General features: G+C 17.7%; 4 protein-coding genes across 4 annotated transcripts; 2 read left to right on the forward strand and 2 right to left on the reverse strand.

Moving 5' to 3' along the window:
* Positions 1-683: 683 nt before the first annotated feature.
* On the forward strand, positions 684-2663 carry PGAL8A_00286000 (serine/threonine protein phosphatase PP1, putative; the record flags this gene model as incomplete). The annotated part of the gene is made up of 5 exons (XM_028671860.1): positions 684-948; positions 1305-1628; positions 1999-2150; positions 2335-2469; positions 2625-2663. The coding sequence occupies 5 exons, from the start codon at positions 684-686 to the stop codon at positions 2661-2663; spliced, it is 915 nt and encodes a 304-aa protein (XP_028528471.1).
* Positions 2664-4164: 1501 nt separating this feature from the next.
* Positions 4165-10588, reverse strand: PGAL8A_00286100 (atypical protein kinase, ABC-1 family, putative; the record flags this gene model as incomplete). Its single annotated transcript, XM_028671861.1, has 5 exons — positions 4165-4263; positions 4464-9784; positions 9871-10014; positions 10135-10285; positions 10553-10588. 5 exons carry the CDS (start codon positions 10586-10588, stop codon positions 4165-4167), a joined length of 5751 nt encoding a protein of 1916 aa, XP_028528472.1.
* Positions 10589-13058: 2470 nt separating this feature from the next.
* PGAL8A_00286200 (RNA guanylyltransferase, putative) lies at positions 13059-14447 on the forward strand (the record flags this gene model as incomplete). Its single annotated transcript, XM_028671862.1, has 1 exon — positions 13059-14447. One exon carries the CDS (start codon positions 13059-13061, stop codon positions 14445-14447), a length of 1389 nt encoding a protein of 462 aa, XP_028528473.1.
* A 1128-nt stretch (positions 14448-15575) lies between these two features.
* Positions 15576-19745, reverse strand: PGAL8A_00286300 (ubiquitin carboxyl-terminal hydrolase, putative; the record flags this gene model as incomplete). The annotated part of the gene is made up of 1 exon (XM_028671863.1): positions 15576-19745. One exon carries the CDS (start codon positions 19743-19745, stop codon positions 15576-15578), a length of 4170 nt encoding a protein of 1389 aa, XP_028528474.1.
* Positions 19746-20236: the final 491 nt, after the last annotated feature.

Consider the following 20236-nt stretch of genomic DNA (forward strand, 5'->3'; position numbering starts at 1 on the left):
AAAATTTAAAAGGAAAAGTAAAAAAAAAAGAAAAAAAAAAAAAAAAAGAAACACAAACTTAATAAGAAACATAATAAGTAAAATAAGTAAAACAAAAAAATAAAAAACAAAAACAGAAGATAAAAGTATAAAAAATAGAAGAAAAAGCAGTAAAAAAAATATGCATATATTTATTAAAATATATAAAAAGAGAAAGTATGCTTTCAAATAGATTGGAATTAATATGAGAAGGAAGAAGAATTATAGTTATAAAACTATTAGTAAAATATAGTTTTTTTTTTTTTCTTCAGAATATACAAAAAAATAATTTTTTTAAAAAAATAATAAAACTCCTGGATATATTTGTTTAAGAAGTTAAATGATCCTTCTCATGTAATAAATTTAAAAAAATTTATAATATATTTTTTTATTTTTAAAAGACACAAATTAATTTCAAGGAAAACTATTTAATTAATCAAAATATGAAATATTTATGAAATAATGTCATATATATAATAAAAAAATAAATATATATATATTTTTTTTTTCATAAAGAAATGCTTATTTTTTTTGCTTCCAATTTATCGAATATTTTAACATTATAAAAAAAGCATATTCTTCATGATTAATAAAAAAATTGTTAGAAGAATTATTATTATATCATTTGAAGGATAAAAACAATTTTGCTTAAGTAAATATTTATTATGGCATTAGAAATAGATATAGATAATGTAATATCAAAGCTAATAGAAGTTAGAGGAACAAGACCAGGAAAAAATGTTAACTTAACTGAAAATGAAATAAAGATATTATGCTTATCTAGTAGAGAAATTTTTTTAAATCAACCAATATTGCTTGAATTAGAAGCACCAATAAAAATATGTGGAGACATTCATGGTCAATTTTATGATTTATTAAGATTATTTGAATATGGTGGTTTTCCTCCGGATGCTAATTACTTATTTTTAGGTTATTTTTATTTATAATATTAAAAGAAAATTTTCAGTATATTTTCTAATAATAAAATTTTACTATATATATATATATATATATGTGTGCAATTTATTAATTTTTAGTAATATAATTATAAGTTATAAATAATAATTATATATATACATATAGATGTAATATATATAGATATTATATAAAAAATTGATTATTAATCATCTTATAGATTATTTATAATATGAAATTATATATTATGCATATAATATTTTTTTCAAAAATATATGCATACTATATATAGATTAGAAAAAAAAAAAAACTATACATTTTTTTATATGTATGCAAAATTTTTTTTTTTTTTTATATTTTTATTTATTTAGGAGATTATGTTGATAGGGGGAAACAGAGTTTAGAAACTATTTGTTTACTTTTAGCTTATAAAATAAAATATCCGGAAAATTTTTTTTTATTAAGAGGAAATCATGAATGTGCATCAATTAATAGAATATATGGTTTTTATGATGAATGTAAAAGAAGATATAGCGTGAAATTATGGAAAACGTTTATTGATTGCTTTAATTGCTTACCTGTTGCAGCAATTATTGACGAAAAAATTTTTTGTATGCATGGGGGATTATCTCCAGAATTAAATAATATGGAACAGATAAGAAAAATAACTAGGCCAACAGATGTACCAGATAATGGTAAATTCTTTAAAATATAATTTTTCTATATGCATAAATATTAATCTTCTTTTATTATATAAAAATTTTTATCTTTATACAAATTAAAATTGTATTTATAAAAATTAAACAAAAATATAAAATAAGATTATATATATTTATTTTTATTGAAATACCCATTTAAAAAAATAAAAAGAAAGCTTTATTTTTATGATATACAATATTATACATATTTTTGTACATCTTGAACTGAAATGAAATTCACAATCTTATTATTTATATATATTTATACTTTATATTTAAATGAAATATATATTACTATTATTGTAATTTTATTTTTCCATATTTATTCATATATGTCTATATATATATATTTAACTTTTTTTGATAGGTTTATTATGTGATTTATTATGGTCTGATCCAGAAAAAGAAATTAATGGTTGGGGAGAAAATGACAGAGGAGTTTCATTTACTTTTGGTCAAGACGTTGTTCATAATTTTTTAAGAAAACACGAATTAGATTTAATATGCAGAGCACATCAGGTAAAAAAAAAAAAAAAAAAAAAAAAAAAAAAAAAAAGCTATTTATGTACATTTATTTTTAAATAATATTTTCCATATTTATAATGTAAAAGATAATTACTTTTTATTTTATTTTTAATATAAACATTATATATGTGAATTATTGATATTATTTTTAAAATATATATATTTTTTAATTGAATAGGTAGTAGAAGATGGTTATGAATTTTTTGCAAAAAGACAATTGGTTACTTTATTTTCTGCTCCTAATTATTGCGGTGAATTTGATAATGCAGGTGCTATGATGAGTGTAGATGAAACGTTAATGTGTTCATTTCAAGTAAGAAACATTTAAATAAAATTTTTTTTTTGTATATTACATTTATATATATATATATATATATATTAAAATGAATTTCCATTTTTTAAAATAAATTTTTATTTTTATAAGAAAAAATTTTTATATAAACATATATGTATTTTTTCCTTTTTTAGATTTTAAAGCCAGTTGAAAAAAAAAAAACAACTAACTAATAATATTATAATTTAGGAGCCTAGTATTATAATTGTAATATATAAAATTATTAATCTGCATATTATTTTAATTTATGTTTTAATATATTTCATCTCTACCTTTTTTTTAATTCATATTTGTTATAAGAACTTGTTTTTTGCATATATATATATATATATATATATATATATATAATTTTTCAAAATTGTTTACATAGTTTAAATATATCTTTTATGAACATACAAAAATTTCTTTATGTAATATTCTTATTTTATAGTATTATTTATTTTTTTTTTTTTTTTTTATGTATTATTTTATCATATAATACATATACATATATATAAAAAAATATATATTCTATGTATTTTTTTTTTTTTTTTTTTTTTTTTTTTTTATAAATAGACGCTTGCATATTTAAAACTTAATGGAATACCAAATAATATATTATATATATTTATTTATTTATGTTTCAGAAATATATATAATTTTTTATATTTAAAATTATCAATATGCATTATTTACGTTTTTATTATAAAAAGATTTTAAATTAATAAAAAATGATATAAAAAATTAGAAAATGAAAAAATAGTATTAAAGAATTATATATATTTTTGCAATTATAAATTTACCAAAAGGAGTATTTTTATTCCTTTATTTTTAAGGATAAAAAATAAATATTAATATATAATTTAAATAAATATATTGTAATTTAAAAAACATATAAAAAATAAATACTATGTTAAAATTATTTAATACTTAATTTTAAATTTATAATTTTTTTTATTCAAAACTTTGGCTCTCTTCACTTAAAAATAGAAGGTATTTTTTATAGGTTGCTTTTTTGAAAAATCCTACAATCAAATTAACGCTAAGAAATTATTAATTTTTTTATAAATATGTCTTAGTGGTGTTTCAACATATTTCTACTACCAATAATTCTCAAGTTGTCTAAATTTCAACCATATGGAAAATTTAATTTTTGTTTTTATATATTTGGAAAGATTTATCTAAACTTTATCCTAATAATATTTGATTGTATATTAATATTATATTTTATTACATCTATAATTTATCTATTCTCCTTTAATTTTCTATTTGTATTGCTCGAATTCGTTTATTTATTTTTATTGCAACTTTTTTTTTTTTTTGTTATTTAGATAATTCAATATATATTTTTCTTAATTATACATATATATATATATATTTATAAAGAGGTTTAAATTTAATAATACACGTATGTGAAGTAGAACAATGATAAATTTTTAATTAATGATTAAAAAAATACAAGTGTTCCAAAAAATACAAAAAATATTCACAACATAATATTTGACAACAAAATTTTAACAGTTGACAAATTAAAAACATTCACAAAATTTTATAAATATACTCATTTAATAAAAAAACGTAACTAAAAAATGACATATAAAAAATTGTCTCTACATAAAGGTTTAAGTTTTTTATTTTCTATATTTTTCTTCTTTAACTTCCATATATTTACTTTTTTCTTTTTTTTAAATAATATTATAAGATTTTAATAAGTTCTGATACTTCTATAGGTAACTTCCACTTAGGTTTTATACCATATACTTTTAATACATAATCTAGTATTAAATGTGAAACCTAAAATGTAAAGAAATAAAAATTTTTTTTTTAAATATTTATATAAATTTTTGCTAAATATAATATTAAAAATATACATAAATCTTTAATATTAGTTTTAATAAAAAATATATGCAATATAGAATATTATAATAGCTTTAAAGTTTTAAATGAGTTAAAAAAAATATATATATATTTTTTTTTTTAATTTTATTAATTACTTCTGATCCTTTAAAAATATCTGATAAAAGAATTGTAAGAGAAAAATCAATTTCGGGAAAAGATACAGCTAAACAGCCAGAAAAGTCAGATTGGCCATATCCAACAATTGTTTTACGATTAGAAACATCTTTATTCTTATTTCCATTTTTATTTTCCTTTTTTTCTCCTTTTTTATATAAATAAAAATCTTCGTTTATCTCATCATTGTATTCACATTCAAAAATTTGAAAACCCATTCCCCATTTTCTACTCATCCCACCTGTTAATATATAAGACTCAATACTTTTATCAAGTGTATATATTTTTCTTATTTTATTAAGAATATATGAAGGAAAGAAAAATTGATTATTAGCAAAAGCAAATAATTTACACAATGCTTTAGCTGTAAATCTTCCATTAAAAGGTATAAATTTGTCAAGTATTTTTTTTGAATCATAAATTAAAGGATCTAATATATATGGTTTTGTTTGCATTAATTGAAATAAAGATATATATTTGTTATAATGTTTCACATTATAATTATCCAAATACATTTTAAGTTTTGTATCTAATTTTTTTAAATCATTTATTATTTTTTCTTGTTCATATACTACATTATTTTCTTCATTTTCTGAATCACTACCAACTTTTTTATTTTTTATATTTTGCTTAAATATTTCTAATTTTTTATTCACATCAGTTCTAGACATATTATCTAATATATCAATATTTCTCCTAGCATATGCTAGTCTCCAATATACATCTGTTTTCTTATTAATAGTATGATGTTCTTTTGATATTAACCCTTTTTTATTTTTTTTATATAAATTGTTCATAATTAAATATATTTCTAATTGTTTTTTTTTTTCATTTATTTTTCTTCTCATATTTTCACTTTTTATTTTATTTAAAGATGCAGTTGATTCAGAACTATCGCTAGTAGAATCACTGAACATTTCAATATCGTCCGAACATTCATTAATATAAATATTTTGTTTGTTTTTTTTTTTCGTTATGTTATTATTTTGTCTTTGTAATATCAAATATTTATATTCAATTAATTTTTTCATAAGTTCTTCATCTTTTTTTAATTCTTCCATTTCTTTAATAAAATTACCATTTTCCTCATTTTTTTTTAAAAATGGGAAACTTTTTTTTTTTATTTTTTTTTCTTTTTCTTTTAAAATACTTCTTAATACCTTAATATATTTAAATATTTTTCTATACTTGTTATTTTTTTTCTGACACTCATTATATTTCTCCTTTAATATACTGTTTGCTGATTCATCTCCGCTAGTTTTTGTATCTATGTTTTCAAATAATGTTTTTATATTATCATCAAAAGTAAATTTATAAAATTTTCTTCCTTCTTCTAAATTATAAAAGAGATTTCTTGAGTCAATTTCATCATCTTTGAAATTATCGGAAAAATTATTTAAAAAGGTACAAGGAAAAAAATCTACATTATAGTCAACGAATTTATTAGTATCATTTTGATATCTAAATACAACACCATTTGAGTTAGTAAGTTTTTTAATTTTAATATTCCTATTTTTATTATATTTTATCATTTTACAATTTGTACAGCTTTGGGTTCTCCTTTTTGATCCTCTTATAATATTTAACTCATTACTACTTAATAATAAATTTTCATTTTTTTTTGCCTCTCCAAAGTTAGAAAATATTTTTTTTGTACCACATCTATCACTATTATCTTCTTCTATTTCTTTTATACTATTTTCTTTATTAATAATTTCATTATTATAATTATAACTGCTTTTATTATAATTTGTATTAATTGTAGAATTATCAATGTTTTTAATTTCGCTTTTTTTTTGTGAAGAAAAAATTTTTTTTAAAAAAACATTTTCATTGTTTTCATATATATTTTTTAGTGAATCATTTATTTTTCTTGTTTTTACTTTTAAGTTATCTACATGATTTAAAAACTTATTTTTCAAACTTACAGGATTTCTATTTTTTAAATTACTTTCTAAAATGTTGTTAGAAATAAATCCTTTTTCAGATACTTTTTTAAGACATTCATTATTAATTAAGATATTCATTTCACTTTTTTTTTTGTTAGATAAACTGTTATTTTCTTTACATAATTCTCTATTATCATTCTGAGAATATTTTCTTATATGCTTTTCCTTTTCTATATTATTATTATATGAATACTCCTTATTAGAATCTGGTAATGCACTAAAAAAATTTATATTTTTTATTATATTATTTGAATTTTGAAAATTTTTAGTATCATCATCCTTTTTCGTCTTCATAGAATAATATACATCTAAACTTATATTTCTTCTTTTTATAGTTTTTCTGTGAATATTTTTATTTTTTTTATTAGTGTAATCATTTTTTCCAATATTACATTCATACCTGATATGATTATTATAATAAATATTCATATTTTTTTCTTGATTCAAATCATTAAAAATATCAGGAATTCTACTTGATATTTTATTTTCATTTCCACGTGAAAAAGTATGAGATGGTAATTCATTACTTTTATTAATATTAGTTGTGTATTCCTTTTGTAAATTAAATTTTTTGTCTTTCATATTTTTTTTTCCTTTTTCACTAATTAATTGATTCTTTCTTTTTAATTCTTCTTCATTTCTTTTTAATAAATAGGTAGGAATAGGAATAAACATTTCTTCAGTTAAGTGTAATGGTTTTATGATGTATTTAAAAATATATTCATAATATTTTAAACCTGAAATGTTACGAATTAATTCAGCTATAATATATGAATCAATCAAATATAAATATTCTCCATATTCTGATGATTTATTCTTTAATTTATAATTTTTTGAATTTTCTATCATATTAATCATTTTATCGTAATCGATAAATTTGCTCAAAGTTATTTTATCATGGAAAGGTTTTCTAATAAAACATTTAAGAGTTAAAACATCTTTTATTCTTATATTTTTTTTATTATTGCAAATAAAACCATCCCAATAGTTACATATATAGTCATTTATTGTATTTTTAAAATTCTTTATTTGCTTTGATTCTATATCTTTTAGTATGGTTTTATTTAAGGTATTGCTATAAGTTGTACTATTTTTATTATAACTATCATTGGAAACATTAAAATCTTTCTTCTTATTGTCATCATATGTATCATTTCTATTATTATTATTATTATTATTATTATTATTATTATTATTATTATTATTATTATTATTATTATTATTATTATTATAGCTATCACTTCTAACTCTATTAAAAGCTGTACCTTTTTTTTGTTCTGAAGTTATATCTTCAAAATAAGTATTTTCTTTTTTTTTTTGAGAGAAATAATCATATTCAATTTTGTTAATATCACTAAGCTTTTCACTAATAAACTTGTTTTCTTTTTCATCTATTTCTTCATTTATGCTATTTTTTTTTCTTCTTTTTACTTCGTTATTATCTTTTTTATTTTTATTAAAACTTAAGAAAACATTTTCTGATGAATTGTGTTCATTTATAGAATTAGAAATTAAATGTATTAAAGCAATCGTTAGAATAGCTTTATTCAAAGAATATCCATTAAATAGTGAATGTTTTGTGATTGGTCTTTTATCCGTAGTACTGGTTACTCCAACACACGTGTTAACAACTAATTTTTTTTTATGTATAATGGCTATTTGACATCCTAATATTTTATTTTTATCAAAGAGGTTTTTAATGAAATTATGAATTCTTTTCTCCAAGAAAGTATTAGGAGTTTTATCAATTGGGATTGTATATATAGAATTATTCATTGGTCTATAAATTTTCTCTAATGCTTCTTTTGCTCTTCTAGAAAAAATGCTTAAATAATTTATTTTTACATCTAACTGACTACATAAACCATGCAATAATGAAGCTACTCTAATAAAAAATATAATATCCTTAGGTACATCACTAACAGGATTTTGTTCTAATACATCTTTTTTTTCTATATTAATTAACATCTCCATATTCTTATTTTTATTTATTTCTTCATTATAATTATCATATTCTTTTTGATTATCATTTACCTTATTACTTGATTCTTCTAATTTCTTTAAAAAAAATCTTTTTAAATTTTCAATATATATTTCTGGATCATATGTAAAATCTTCTTTAAAGCAAAAACCCATATCTTCAAAGGCTTCTATAATATTTAAAACATTCATACAACTAATATTATAAATTAATTTACAAAATGCTACTTTCATAACACTGTCTAGCTGCTTTATTAATCCCCAATCAATTATAACAGGTACAAAAGAATATTGGTTTTTTCTTTTGTGTGCCACTTTTTTTTCAATACATTCATTATCATTATTATTTACCAAAAACATACTCCTTTTTCGAGTAATCATATTTTTATCATTACTTAATTTATTATAATTATCTTTGTCTAATTTTATTTCCTTTGATAGTTTTCTTCTTGAATCTCTATATGAAATATATTCCTCTGATTTTGAAATGCTTTTTCTTATTGCATTTAGATCATCACTCATGTTTTCACTTAAGTTAGAACCATATATTTTTTTTTTTCGATAAAAATCAAGGTTATCATTAAAAGAATAGTCAGCATAACTAAATGATTTAGATAATGAATCCATTAACTTATTTGAACTTTTTCTTTTTGAATTAAAATTTCCTGATTCTATAAAATTATCCATAGTTAAATTAGGAATATTATATGATAGGATATTAGAATTAATCTTCTTTTTAATTTTAAAATTTTCAAATTTTTTTTTTTTTTTTTTTTTATTATTATTTCTTTTCATCATGACTAATATATTTCCTGGATGAGGATCTCCATGAAAAAAACCATCATTGTGAATTTGATAAGCAAAATAATCAATTATTTTATAAGCTAATTTATATGTGTCTACATTGTATTTTTTAATTAAATCGTAATCAGTAATTTTAAATCCATTTATATATTCCATTACCAATACTTTAGTAGTTGTAAGAGCACAATATATTTTAGGTATTTTTATATGTATTCCTGACTTTTTATAACTATTATAAGCTAATATTTGGTGGTATAACTCATATCTGTAATTTAATTCACGAGAAGCGGAATCTTGCCACTCATCTATAAAATCACTAAAATAAAAATTTTTATCAATTAATCCAAATGCCCATGAAACTTTTTTTAGAGTATTTATATCTGAAGATAAAAATTGATCTATTCCTTCGTGTTGTATTTTTATTATAACGTTATATTTATTTTTATCATCATTTTCAATAAGACTTAAATTTTTTTCATTTTTTTTTAATTTAGCTCTATGAACTTGCCCTATAGATGCACTTGCTAATGGTTGTTCATCAATATATTCAAATAAATCATATATATTTCCTAATTTAAAGAAAAAGCATTAAAGTAAATTATAATATAGTATATAACTTCTAATTAAAAAATAAGAAAAAAAGAAAAAACATTACCTAATTCTTTTTTTAAAATAGCTTCTATTTTATCAAAAGAAGATGTAGGCATCATATCTTGTAATTTTGTAAATTTTTCTATATATGCTACTGGCATAATATTTTCTTGTGTACTTAAAAATTGACCAACTTTAACCCACCATCCTATTGAAATAAAGTTTTAATAACATTAAAACTATTTTTTAATATGTATAAATGGATATAATACAATATATGTTTATTCTTTACATCTTTTTTACTTTTATTTTTTAATTTTTTTTTAACCTTTTAATTCATAAATATTATTTAACATTTTCGTAGCAAATTCTTCATGTTTCTTTTCCCAATATTCTGTCTTTTTATCAACTGGCATTTTTTTTGATTTTCTTAAGGCATTTTTATATTCGACATAAAGACTACTACAATACCATATGGTCTAAAAAAAAAAAAAAGCATATATACATTTCTCATTACAAAGTATAAACAAAGAATTTTATGAATTATTTTTTTTTTTCCTTTTTTTTCAGTTAAATATATAAAAGTATATGTATTAGGAATATTAATATAAATCTTTTTATAGTTCTATAATTTCACTTATCATAATATGTATTTCTAATTATTTTTCTTGTTAAATGTATTTTTCAATTTACATAATTTATGAATAATTATTATTTTTTTTTTTTTTTATTAATTTAAATCAAACCCGAATTCTACGATTCCATTGATCATACTGATTCATTATTAGTTGTGGTAACTGAGAACTTTTTTTAAAAAAAAAGTAAAAAAAAAAAAAAAAATACTTTTATATAAAAAAAAAAAATACCAAAAAAAATTCACATTTATTATAATATACAAAAAATTTAGAAGAAAAAATGAAAAAAAAAAATTAGAGCATCACATATTAAATACATATAAATAAAATTATATCAAATTATCATAAAAAAAAACTTGTTTCATTAATAAAATAAAAAAATATAAAAAGAAGTTAAAAATTAATAAACACAAAGAAACAAATTATATCATTAAGTTATACAATATTCCAACATAAAAATTAATTTATACTGTCTAGGTTATTTTTAATGATGTATTATTTTAAAATTATTTTTTCAAAAAAATAAAAAAATTATTAAAGATATATATAAAATATACATTATGTAAATTATATATTTTATATAAGTTCAAATGTGTTAATTACAAAATTTTATTTAAAAAAAAATAAATAAAATAAAATAAAGGAAAATATATATTTGTAAAAATTTTTTGAGAATAAGAAATTAAAATAATTTACGATACAATTCATATTAATTATTATATATATAAAAATATAAAAATATTTATTAAAAAAAAACATTAAATATTTCAAAATAATCAAATGAATAAATTAAGTTAAAATTTAATACAATTAATAATCATAATACATATGAAATATGTTAAAAGAATAAAATATATATATATATAAATTTATATATATATATATACGTATGACGGTGATTACGTAATAAAAACAACAAAAAGCAAAGAAACATTAATAAAATGAATTTATTCCATAATTTAGTAACTTCTTCTGACTCTTCACTATGTATTTAACTTATGCATTAAGTATTTAATAAAAAATTATAATAGAAAAATATACATAAATAATATAAAAGATTAATGAATGAATAATAAAATTTTTAATTAAAGAAAAAATTAATTTTTATGATTAATTTGCTCCTTTATTTTTAATATATTATTTATAAAATAGAAAAAGCTAAAAAATTCATTATTAACGTAAATTTCAATTATATAATTTGTTACTAATATTATTATATAAATAAATTTCTCCATCTATAAATTTAATACCTCAATAAATGAAAAAAATTTATTTATGATCTTTTAATTTATTATAACTATAAATTTTTACACATAAAAATAAACACGTATATAAATTTTTTATTTTTTTTTTTTTTTTTTTTTAACACTAAAATTACCCAATTTATTTTTATTTATATTTTCTACATCCCATAATATATATAATTTGTATAAATTACAAATTAAATATATTTATATATTTAAGATTTATTCTTAAATGCTTTTTAATTTTTTATTTATTTAAATGGTTAAAAAATGAAAATTTCAAAATTAATAAAAAAAAAAAAGGTTAAGATTTATTTTAAATGATATACATTCTTTTTAAAAACATAATTTTATTAAATGTGTATATGTAATTAAGTAAAACCAATAAATACACACATTCGCAAAAATGAAAGGAAAAATAAAAAAAAGTAAGATAAATTTTTTTACATGCAAAAGAATACTAAAATGAATATTACATAAAATAGTCTCATAATTTTATGAGTATAAATTATTACCTATTTGTTTAAACATATATATAATGTTTTTATTTTTAAAATTATTTTAATTACATACCAAGAAACATAGATTATGTTCATGTAAAAACATTTTAATTAATATATAAATTTTTTAAAAACATCCATATTGAAAAATATTAAAAAAAAAACTTAAAATAGTGACTTTTGCTAAATATTTGAATATATTTAATATTTCATTTCATGATGCTATAGTATTTCAAAAAAAAATTACGAAAAATTTTTTTATAAAAGATTAAGAGTTTTGCATTATTAAGGAAATTTATATTCATATGAAAAAAAAAACTACAAAACTTTTCATTTAAAAGAATGATAAAAAAGCTGAAAATTTAAGGAGTAAAAGAAAGTGCAAATATTTTCATATTTTAAATTGACATAAAGAGTAAATTACATATACGTGATACGTGAATCTTGAATTAATAAAAATAATCAAATGCTTTAATTTGAATATATTTAAAAAAGAAAAAAAAAAATTAAATAAATAACTATTAAAATTGAATTTAAAAAAAAAAAAAAAATAAAATAAAATAAAATAAAATTTTGAGTATATAAGTTTCACAAAATTTAAAAAAATCTATATAATTTTTAATAAATGGAAAGCGTAAGTTCAAATATATAAATTCTATATGATTGAAAAAAATAAAACATCATATATTTAATTTTGTGATAAATGGAAAAAAAAAAAAAGAGTAAATATTTGAATTTTTAATGAATGAAAAATAGAAGGAAATGGATACCTATAAAATGCATTGCTACTCAAAAAAGAAAAATAGAATAAAGTAAAAATTTATAAATTTTTATTCCAAAAAAAAAAAAAAAAATTTTTTTTTATTAATAATAATGATAATCGATATATATAATCCTGGTGAAAAAATAGAAAATGAGTTTTTAAAAGAGAAAATTAGATCAAAAATAAATGAAATGTTAAATTGGAAAAGAAAGGGATTTCCTGGTAGTAACCCAGTTTCTTTAACGAATCATAACATAAAAAATTTATTTAATAAGGAATACATAATATGTGAAAAAACAGATGGAGTGAGATATTTTTTATTTATAGCTTCTAATACTACATTTTTAATTGATAGAAATTATGAAATTTTTAAAAATGATATGCATATTCCATTGAAGGAAGATTTATCAAAAAAACAGCAGTTAACATTATTAGATGGAGAATTAGTGGAAGATACTATTTTTCATGAAAGAAAAGGTATTGAGGAGAAAAAAATTGTTTATTTAATTTATGATGGATTATATATACAAAGGAGAGATATAACAAATCTTTCTTATTTAGATAGATTAAAATATGTATATAATTATGTTATAACTCCTTTAAAAATTTATAAAAAGAAAATTTTAAAAAATAAAAATTTTAACTATTCCCAAGAATCAGTGTGTAATGATGTAAGCCTAAAAAAAAGGAAATACAATGTCGGTAGTGAATATGTTGAAGAAAGTAAATGTTTAAGTGTAAATGTAGATAATAGTAGAAATAGCCCAAATACTTCTGATAAAAAAATTTCAAATTATAATGAAACGGATTGTATTGATTATAAAAGAGATAGTTGTATTAATATTGACAATGAAATTAACTACAGTGACAGCGATATTAATGATGATATAAGCTCATCAGATTCATTTATAAACGATGAAAATGAGTATCCATTTGAGATATATTTAAAGGATTTTTATACCATTGATAAAATATGTGAGTTAACAAAAATAATGAAGAAATTACCTCATCCCTCAGATGGTATTATATTTACACCTTTAAATTCTTCATATGTAACAGGAAATTTTTATCACTTATTAAAGTGGAAACCATTAAATTTAAATACAGTGGATTTTGGAATAGAAACTGTTTATGATGAAAATAATATGCCAAATAAATTTGAATTATTTATTGCAATTAATGGAGTAAGAACATCCTATAAATGCTACTTAGCTCAATATGGAGATGTGTATAAAGAATTGTTACAATTAGCTTTAAACAATAAAATTTCTCATTATATTGTTGAATGTTATTATGTTTCAAAAAATATATATTCTATATGTAAAAATGATAATTCGACTGAAACAGAAATTGAAGGAGGTTGGATAGCTCAAAAGATTCGATATGATAAAAATATTCCTAATGATATCTCAACATTAAATAAAGTTATTCAAAGTATTCTTGATAATATAACTATAGATTCATTAATTAAAGAAATTTTAAGAAATAAAAAATGTTAATAAAAAATTAAATCAATTTATAGAGTAAGCTTACTTTTTTTTTTTTTTTTTTTTTATGTATTACGTGTTAGCATATATATTACTTATAAATTTAATAATATATATGTGTTATGAAAATATTAATATTAAAAAAGTTTCAACGTAAACATAAAATTGTATTTTTCAATTTTTTATATATTATTTACACTAACATTAATTTTTTTATATGTAAAATTCATAAAAACCATATTACATTTTTATACTCTTAAAATATATCATTTTTTATTTTACTAGTATTTTTTAAAGCATATATAATATCATTAAAAAAAAATTACTTATGAAATTAAATATATGTACAAGTCATAATTTCAAATAAAAATAATACATGTTGGAAATTATAAATACAAATAAGAATATGTACAAATATTCAAACAAAAATAATTATTAATTGTACATAGAAATTTTTAATTTTTAAAGAAATCATAAAATACAAAAAAAAAAAAAAAAAAAAAAAAAAAAAAAAAAAAAAAAAATAAAAGAAATGAAATGAAATGATCAAAATTCTTAAAAAAAAAAAAATATATATATATATATACATATACAATTTAAGAAAATTTCATTAAAATAAACATAAAAATCTCAATTTTATTAAAGAAAATTTTAATTTTAAATTAAATAAAATATTATATAAATATATTTTTTAATTCTATAATATAATAGATAATTTTTATTAATTATAAGTGATGTATTATTCATATCAAGTAAAAAAAATTTTTTTTATTATTTTCTGTACAATTGATTATATATAAATAGAATAAAACTTAGAGACTAATAATGAAATTCTTAAATAAATTTTTTACTATTTATATTTGTTAATTAAAAATGAAATTAGTATATATACTATTGTTTTCAGATCAAAAAATCATGAAAAAAAAAGTTTCTTTCTTTTCTTCATGTGTGTATGTACATACAAGTGCTTTGATCTTTTTTTTTTCTTTTTTTTTTTTTTTAAGATATAAAACATCAATATATATATATATATATATGCTTAATATGTTTTATGAATTTGTCAACTTATCCTTCTTATTTTAAAGTATCAAGGTATATACAAGATTTAAAATTAAAATAAAAAAAATAAAAAAAAAAGTATTAATAATATAATGATTTGCTTATAAATTTGTGTTTAGGCATAGTTATCCTTTCTTTAAATTCAACATTCTTTTCGAATACAGGTAAATTCATATCAAAGTTTTTTTTCTCTAAAACATCTACATACTTATTATAAAAATCAATAAAACGTGGATTAATACATGTATATATAAAAACATATGCATTTTTAACACAGCTAAGTATATCCTTTTCATTAATATACGAAACATCATTATCATCACATTGTAAATAAATATTATTATTTAATTTTGTTAAGGCAATGTAATGCCCATATTCTGTTCCTGATCCTATATGTTTAATTAAACCTGTTAATTCATAATAAAAATAATTATTTACATAATTTAATGAATTTTTTTTATTTTTTTCATCTTTTTCATTGCATTTTTCACTACTTTTTATGCAATTTATTTTTTCATTTTTAATAAATATTTCTTCATTTTTTTGATTCTCATAATAATCTATTTTATATTTAAATAATAAAGTTTTTATGTTAAAATTTTTATTTTGAGAATTATTTGTAAAGTAGGAATAAAGTGTATCGATATCTTTGGATATTCTTGTAGAAACATCTTTGTAAAATTTTGAGAATCTAATTTTTTTTAATTCTTTTATAATGAGTTTTCTTTTCTCTATTATTATATCTCTTAAATTAGAAACAGATAATTTTTTTTCTATTTTTTTTTTACAAACTTCACTTTTTAAATCTGTAAAAATATTTTCTATTTCTTTTAATACATGAATGCTTTGATTGTCTTCACCTCCTCTTAATTTGGTGTTATTTGAAATTATTCTTTTATCTATGTTATTGTCTCTGAAAGAAGTTTGGCTTTTATTTAAATTATAAAAATTTATTTCACTTTGATTTCTATTTAAATCATCAAATTTTATTCCATTTTTATTTTCCTTAAAATTGTTAAAATTCGTCTCATTCTTGTTTAAGTTATTTTTTGATGTACTATCTAATATCATTTTTTCATATAAAGATATAACATTATTGTTGAAGTTGTTTTCAAATAAATCATAGTTATTAACATAATATTTCATATCTAAATATAATGGATAAGAGATATTTTTGTGATTTTTTACTATGTGATAGTTAGAATTCATAAAAAATCTTTTAATTTGTATAGTTAAAACTCTCGGTAATTTATTTATAACACATTGTTTTGATGCCATTTTCTTTTTTTTACATTTTTCACAATAATAACCATTTTCTCCCATTAGCATTTCTTTTGATAAAAATTTTTTTAAAGCACCTTCAAGATTATTAGAAGAACTAATATCTAAAGATAATTCGTAATACTGTTCATACTTAAGAGACACATTATTGCACTTCATACATATCGTGACGTTCTTAGTAACTCCTGTAAACATTTTTTGAATATAAATAGACGAAAAAAAGGAGGATTTTTCTAATGAGCACAAAAAGTATCTTAAATATTCGTGTACATCCTCCTGATAGCCAATATTATAACTATTACAAATATACTTTTTAATATATGGAATTAAAACATTTTTTATTACATTTCTTTTTGATATAATATTACAAGCAAATTGTTCAAACAAGCAATAGAAACAAAAGATTCTTTTTTTTCTCTTTTCACAATTTAATGAATGTAACTTATTTAGTAAATCTTTACAAATATATGGGATTCTTATAATTGCTTGAATAATACTATTAAAAAAACATATGTTTTGACCATAGTTATATAAGCCAGCTCCTTTCGATGCATAAAAAGAGGAGTCTAAATTTAACTGAATTATTTCGTTATCTTGTTTTGATTTTATTTCTTTTAATATGGTGTATTCATTTAAATTTAAACCAAAATTTTTTGCAATATATAATTCCTTACTATTCTTATTTTCTTTTGATGAAAAGCTATTTTTTTCAAATAAATCAACTTTATTACTATTATTGTCATTGCATACGTTAAATATTTTATCAACCAATTTATTATTTATATCATTATTATTAATATTGCTATTTTTTATGTTGCTATTGTAATTAATAATTTTGTTATTATCTCCAAGAGGGACGTTTGCAAAATTATTATTTATGTGATTAATGCTATGTTTGTCTTTATTTTTATATATATTTTCTCCACTTTCTTTTACTTCCTCCTCATTTATATTAACATTATTTTTATTTATATTATCTTTATTGTTATTTATGCTATCTCCGTTTTCATTTATATCTTCTCTATTTTCAATTATTTTTTCTTTATTTTTATTTAAATTATCTACACTTTTATCAACATCATCTATATTTTTAGTTACATCATATATATTTTTATTTGTATTACTTATATTTTTATTTATATTATCTATATTACCATTTATATCTTCTTTATTTTCATTTATTTTATCTCTATTTTTATATACATCATCTTTATTTTTATTTAAATTATTATCATTTTTTTTTTTATTATCTTCATTGGTTTCAGTATTATTATAATTTGGCTTATGTAAACTTTTTAACGTTATATTATGACACTTTTTTTTTGTTTCATTCTGAAAACCATATTTTTTATTATCTGGTGCACTTCTAATTAATTTATTAATTGAAGTAAAATCGATGTAATTGTAAATATTACTTTTCAATTTATTTTTATTTATATTTTTCTCTCTTTTTTTAATTATATATTTCTTCTTTTTATTTTGCCTTAATATTTTAATATAATCCAGTTTACTTTCAAAATATGTATCATTATTTCTATTATTGGTTAATTCTCCTGATACATAATTGTTAGTATTCAAATTATAAATTTTATAATTATTTAGATTTTTTTCTTTTTCCTTACTTTCTTCATTTTTTATTTCTGATTTATCATATTTATCTAAAGGATTTTTCCTTATTTTATCTTGTATATTAGTTTTTTCAATAGTATTGCTTTCTTTTTTATTTGTGTTATCAGTATAATTCATCTTCATTTTTTCATTTTTATTTTTTTGTTTTGGTTTCTTTTTCATTTCACAATGAAAATCATTCTTTCTTTTAATATCGCTACTTTTTGTTTTTTCATTTCTAGCTAAAATTACTTTCTTATTTAGAAGCACAGTATTTTTTAAAATTTGATTATCATGAATATCAGGTTTTTTCTTTTCATTTTTAATGTTTAAATTATCAAGTAATTCATTCTCTTTATTAAATATTTCATTTTTATCTTTATTCAAATCAAAATTATGAAATTCTTTTTTTCTTTTTAAAATATTTTTTTTTTTTAATGTTTCATTTAAATTTCTAACATTTTTATATTTTTTTTTGTAATTATTACAATTTACAAATTTTTTTTTCATATCTACTAATGAAATAATATTTTTTTCTTCCTCACTTTTATTTTCCCTATAAATTTTACTATTTTTGTTTTTGTTATTTTTTTGAAATTTTTTATATTTATCATGATTTTTATTATTTATTTCATTCTTACTTATTTTACTTTTATCTACTTTTTCATTTATCATATCACTATATTTTATATCTATAATTTTATAAGATTTATCTGATAATTTATTTAAATTATGTTCAGACTTAATTACATTTAAATTTTTTGATTTTTCTTTTATGGAGTTTTTATATGTTTTAATTATCTTATTTTTTTTTACTTTGAAACTTTTTTTTAAAAAAATTAAATTGTAACATCTTTTTCTATTCAAAAATATATTCCTTAAATTTTTTTTTCTCTGACTTAAAAATTTGTTATTTATTTTTTCATTATTTTTTTTTTTTTTAAATTCTATTATGTTATGTTCTTCATTTATTTTATTTTTTTTATTTGGAACCATATCATTTTTTATTGAAGTGATTTGGCCTTTTTTTTCTACATTACATCCCTCATAATTTGAAATTCTATTAGTTCTATTATTTATTTTTATGGAAGATTTTTTATTTATATTCTTTTTCTTTTTTTTATCACATTTGAAATTATATTTATTTATATTTTCTGCCTTGAAACCTTTTTTGTAAATATTATTTCCATTTATTTTTTTAGTTTCTACTTTATTTTTGTTTACATTCATTTCAATTTTATTATTTAATTCATTATTTTTCTTTAATGAATTTGATTCAATACTTTCAAACTTGTTCTCCTCATAAAAATCCACATAATTATTAAAAATTGAAACATGAATTTTCGCATTCAGAAAACTCATAATTTTACTTATTTTTCTCTTCTTTTTTTTTAAATCTTTTTCATTAAATAAGGAGATTCTTACAATTTTGTTTCTTTGAATTACATTGTCTGTTTAACATAAGTGCTGATATTTTAAAAAAAATGCGAAAAAATTAATAAAGTCTATTCTATGAAAATAATTATTAAAAAAAAAATATGTGAAACAAAAAACAAATATATTACAAACTTCAATTAAAAGTTGAAAAAAAATATATAATATTATTTTTTTTTTTATAAAATTTTTTATAACTTATAAAACAATTTATAAATATATATATATATATATATATTATTTAAAATTAATTTAAAAAATTATAATTTAAAATAACTTTTACCAAAAAAAAAAATTTATAAAATTTCATAATTAAAATTAAAAATGTATATTATTTTTTAGTTGATTCAAAAAAAAAAAAAAAAAAAAAAAAAAAAAAAAAATTTTTTTTTTTTTTTTTTTTTTTTTTTTTTTTTTTT

This window comes from Plasmodium gallinaceum (genome assembly GCF_900005855.1).
Source record: "Plasmodium gallinaceum strain 8A genome assembly, contig: PGAL8A_v1_87, whole genome shotgun sequence".
In the NCBI taxonomy this organism is placed as follows: domain Eukaryota; phylum Apicomplexa; class Aconoidasida; order Haemosporida; family Plasmodiidae; genus Plasmodium; species Plasmodium gallinaceum.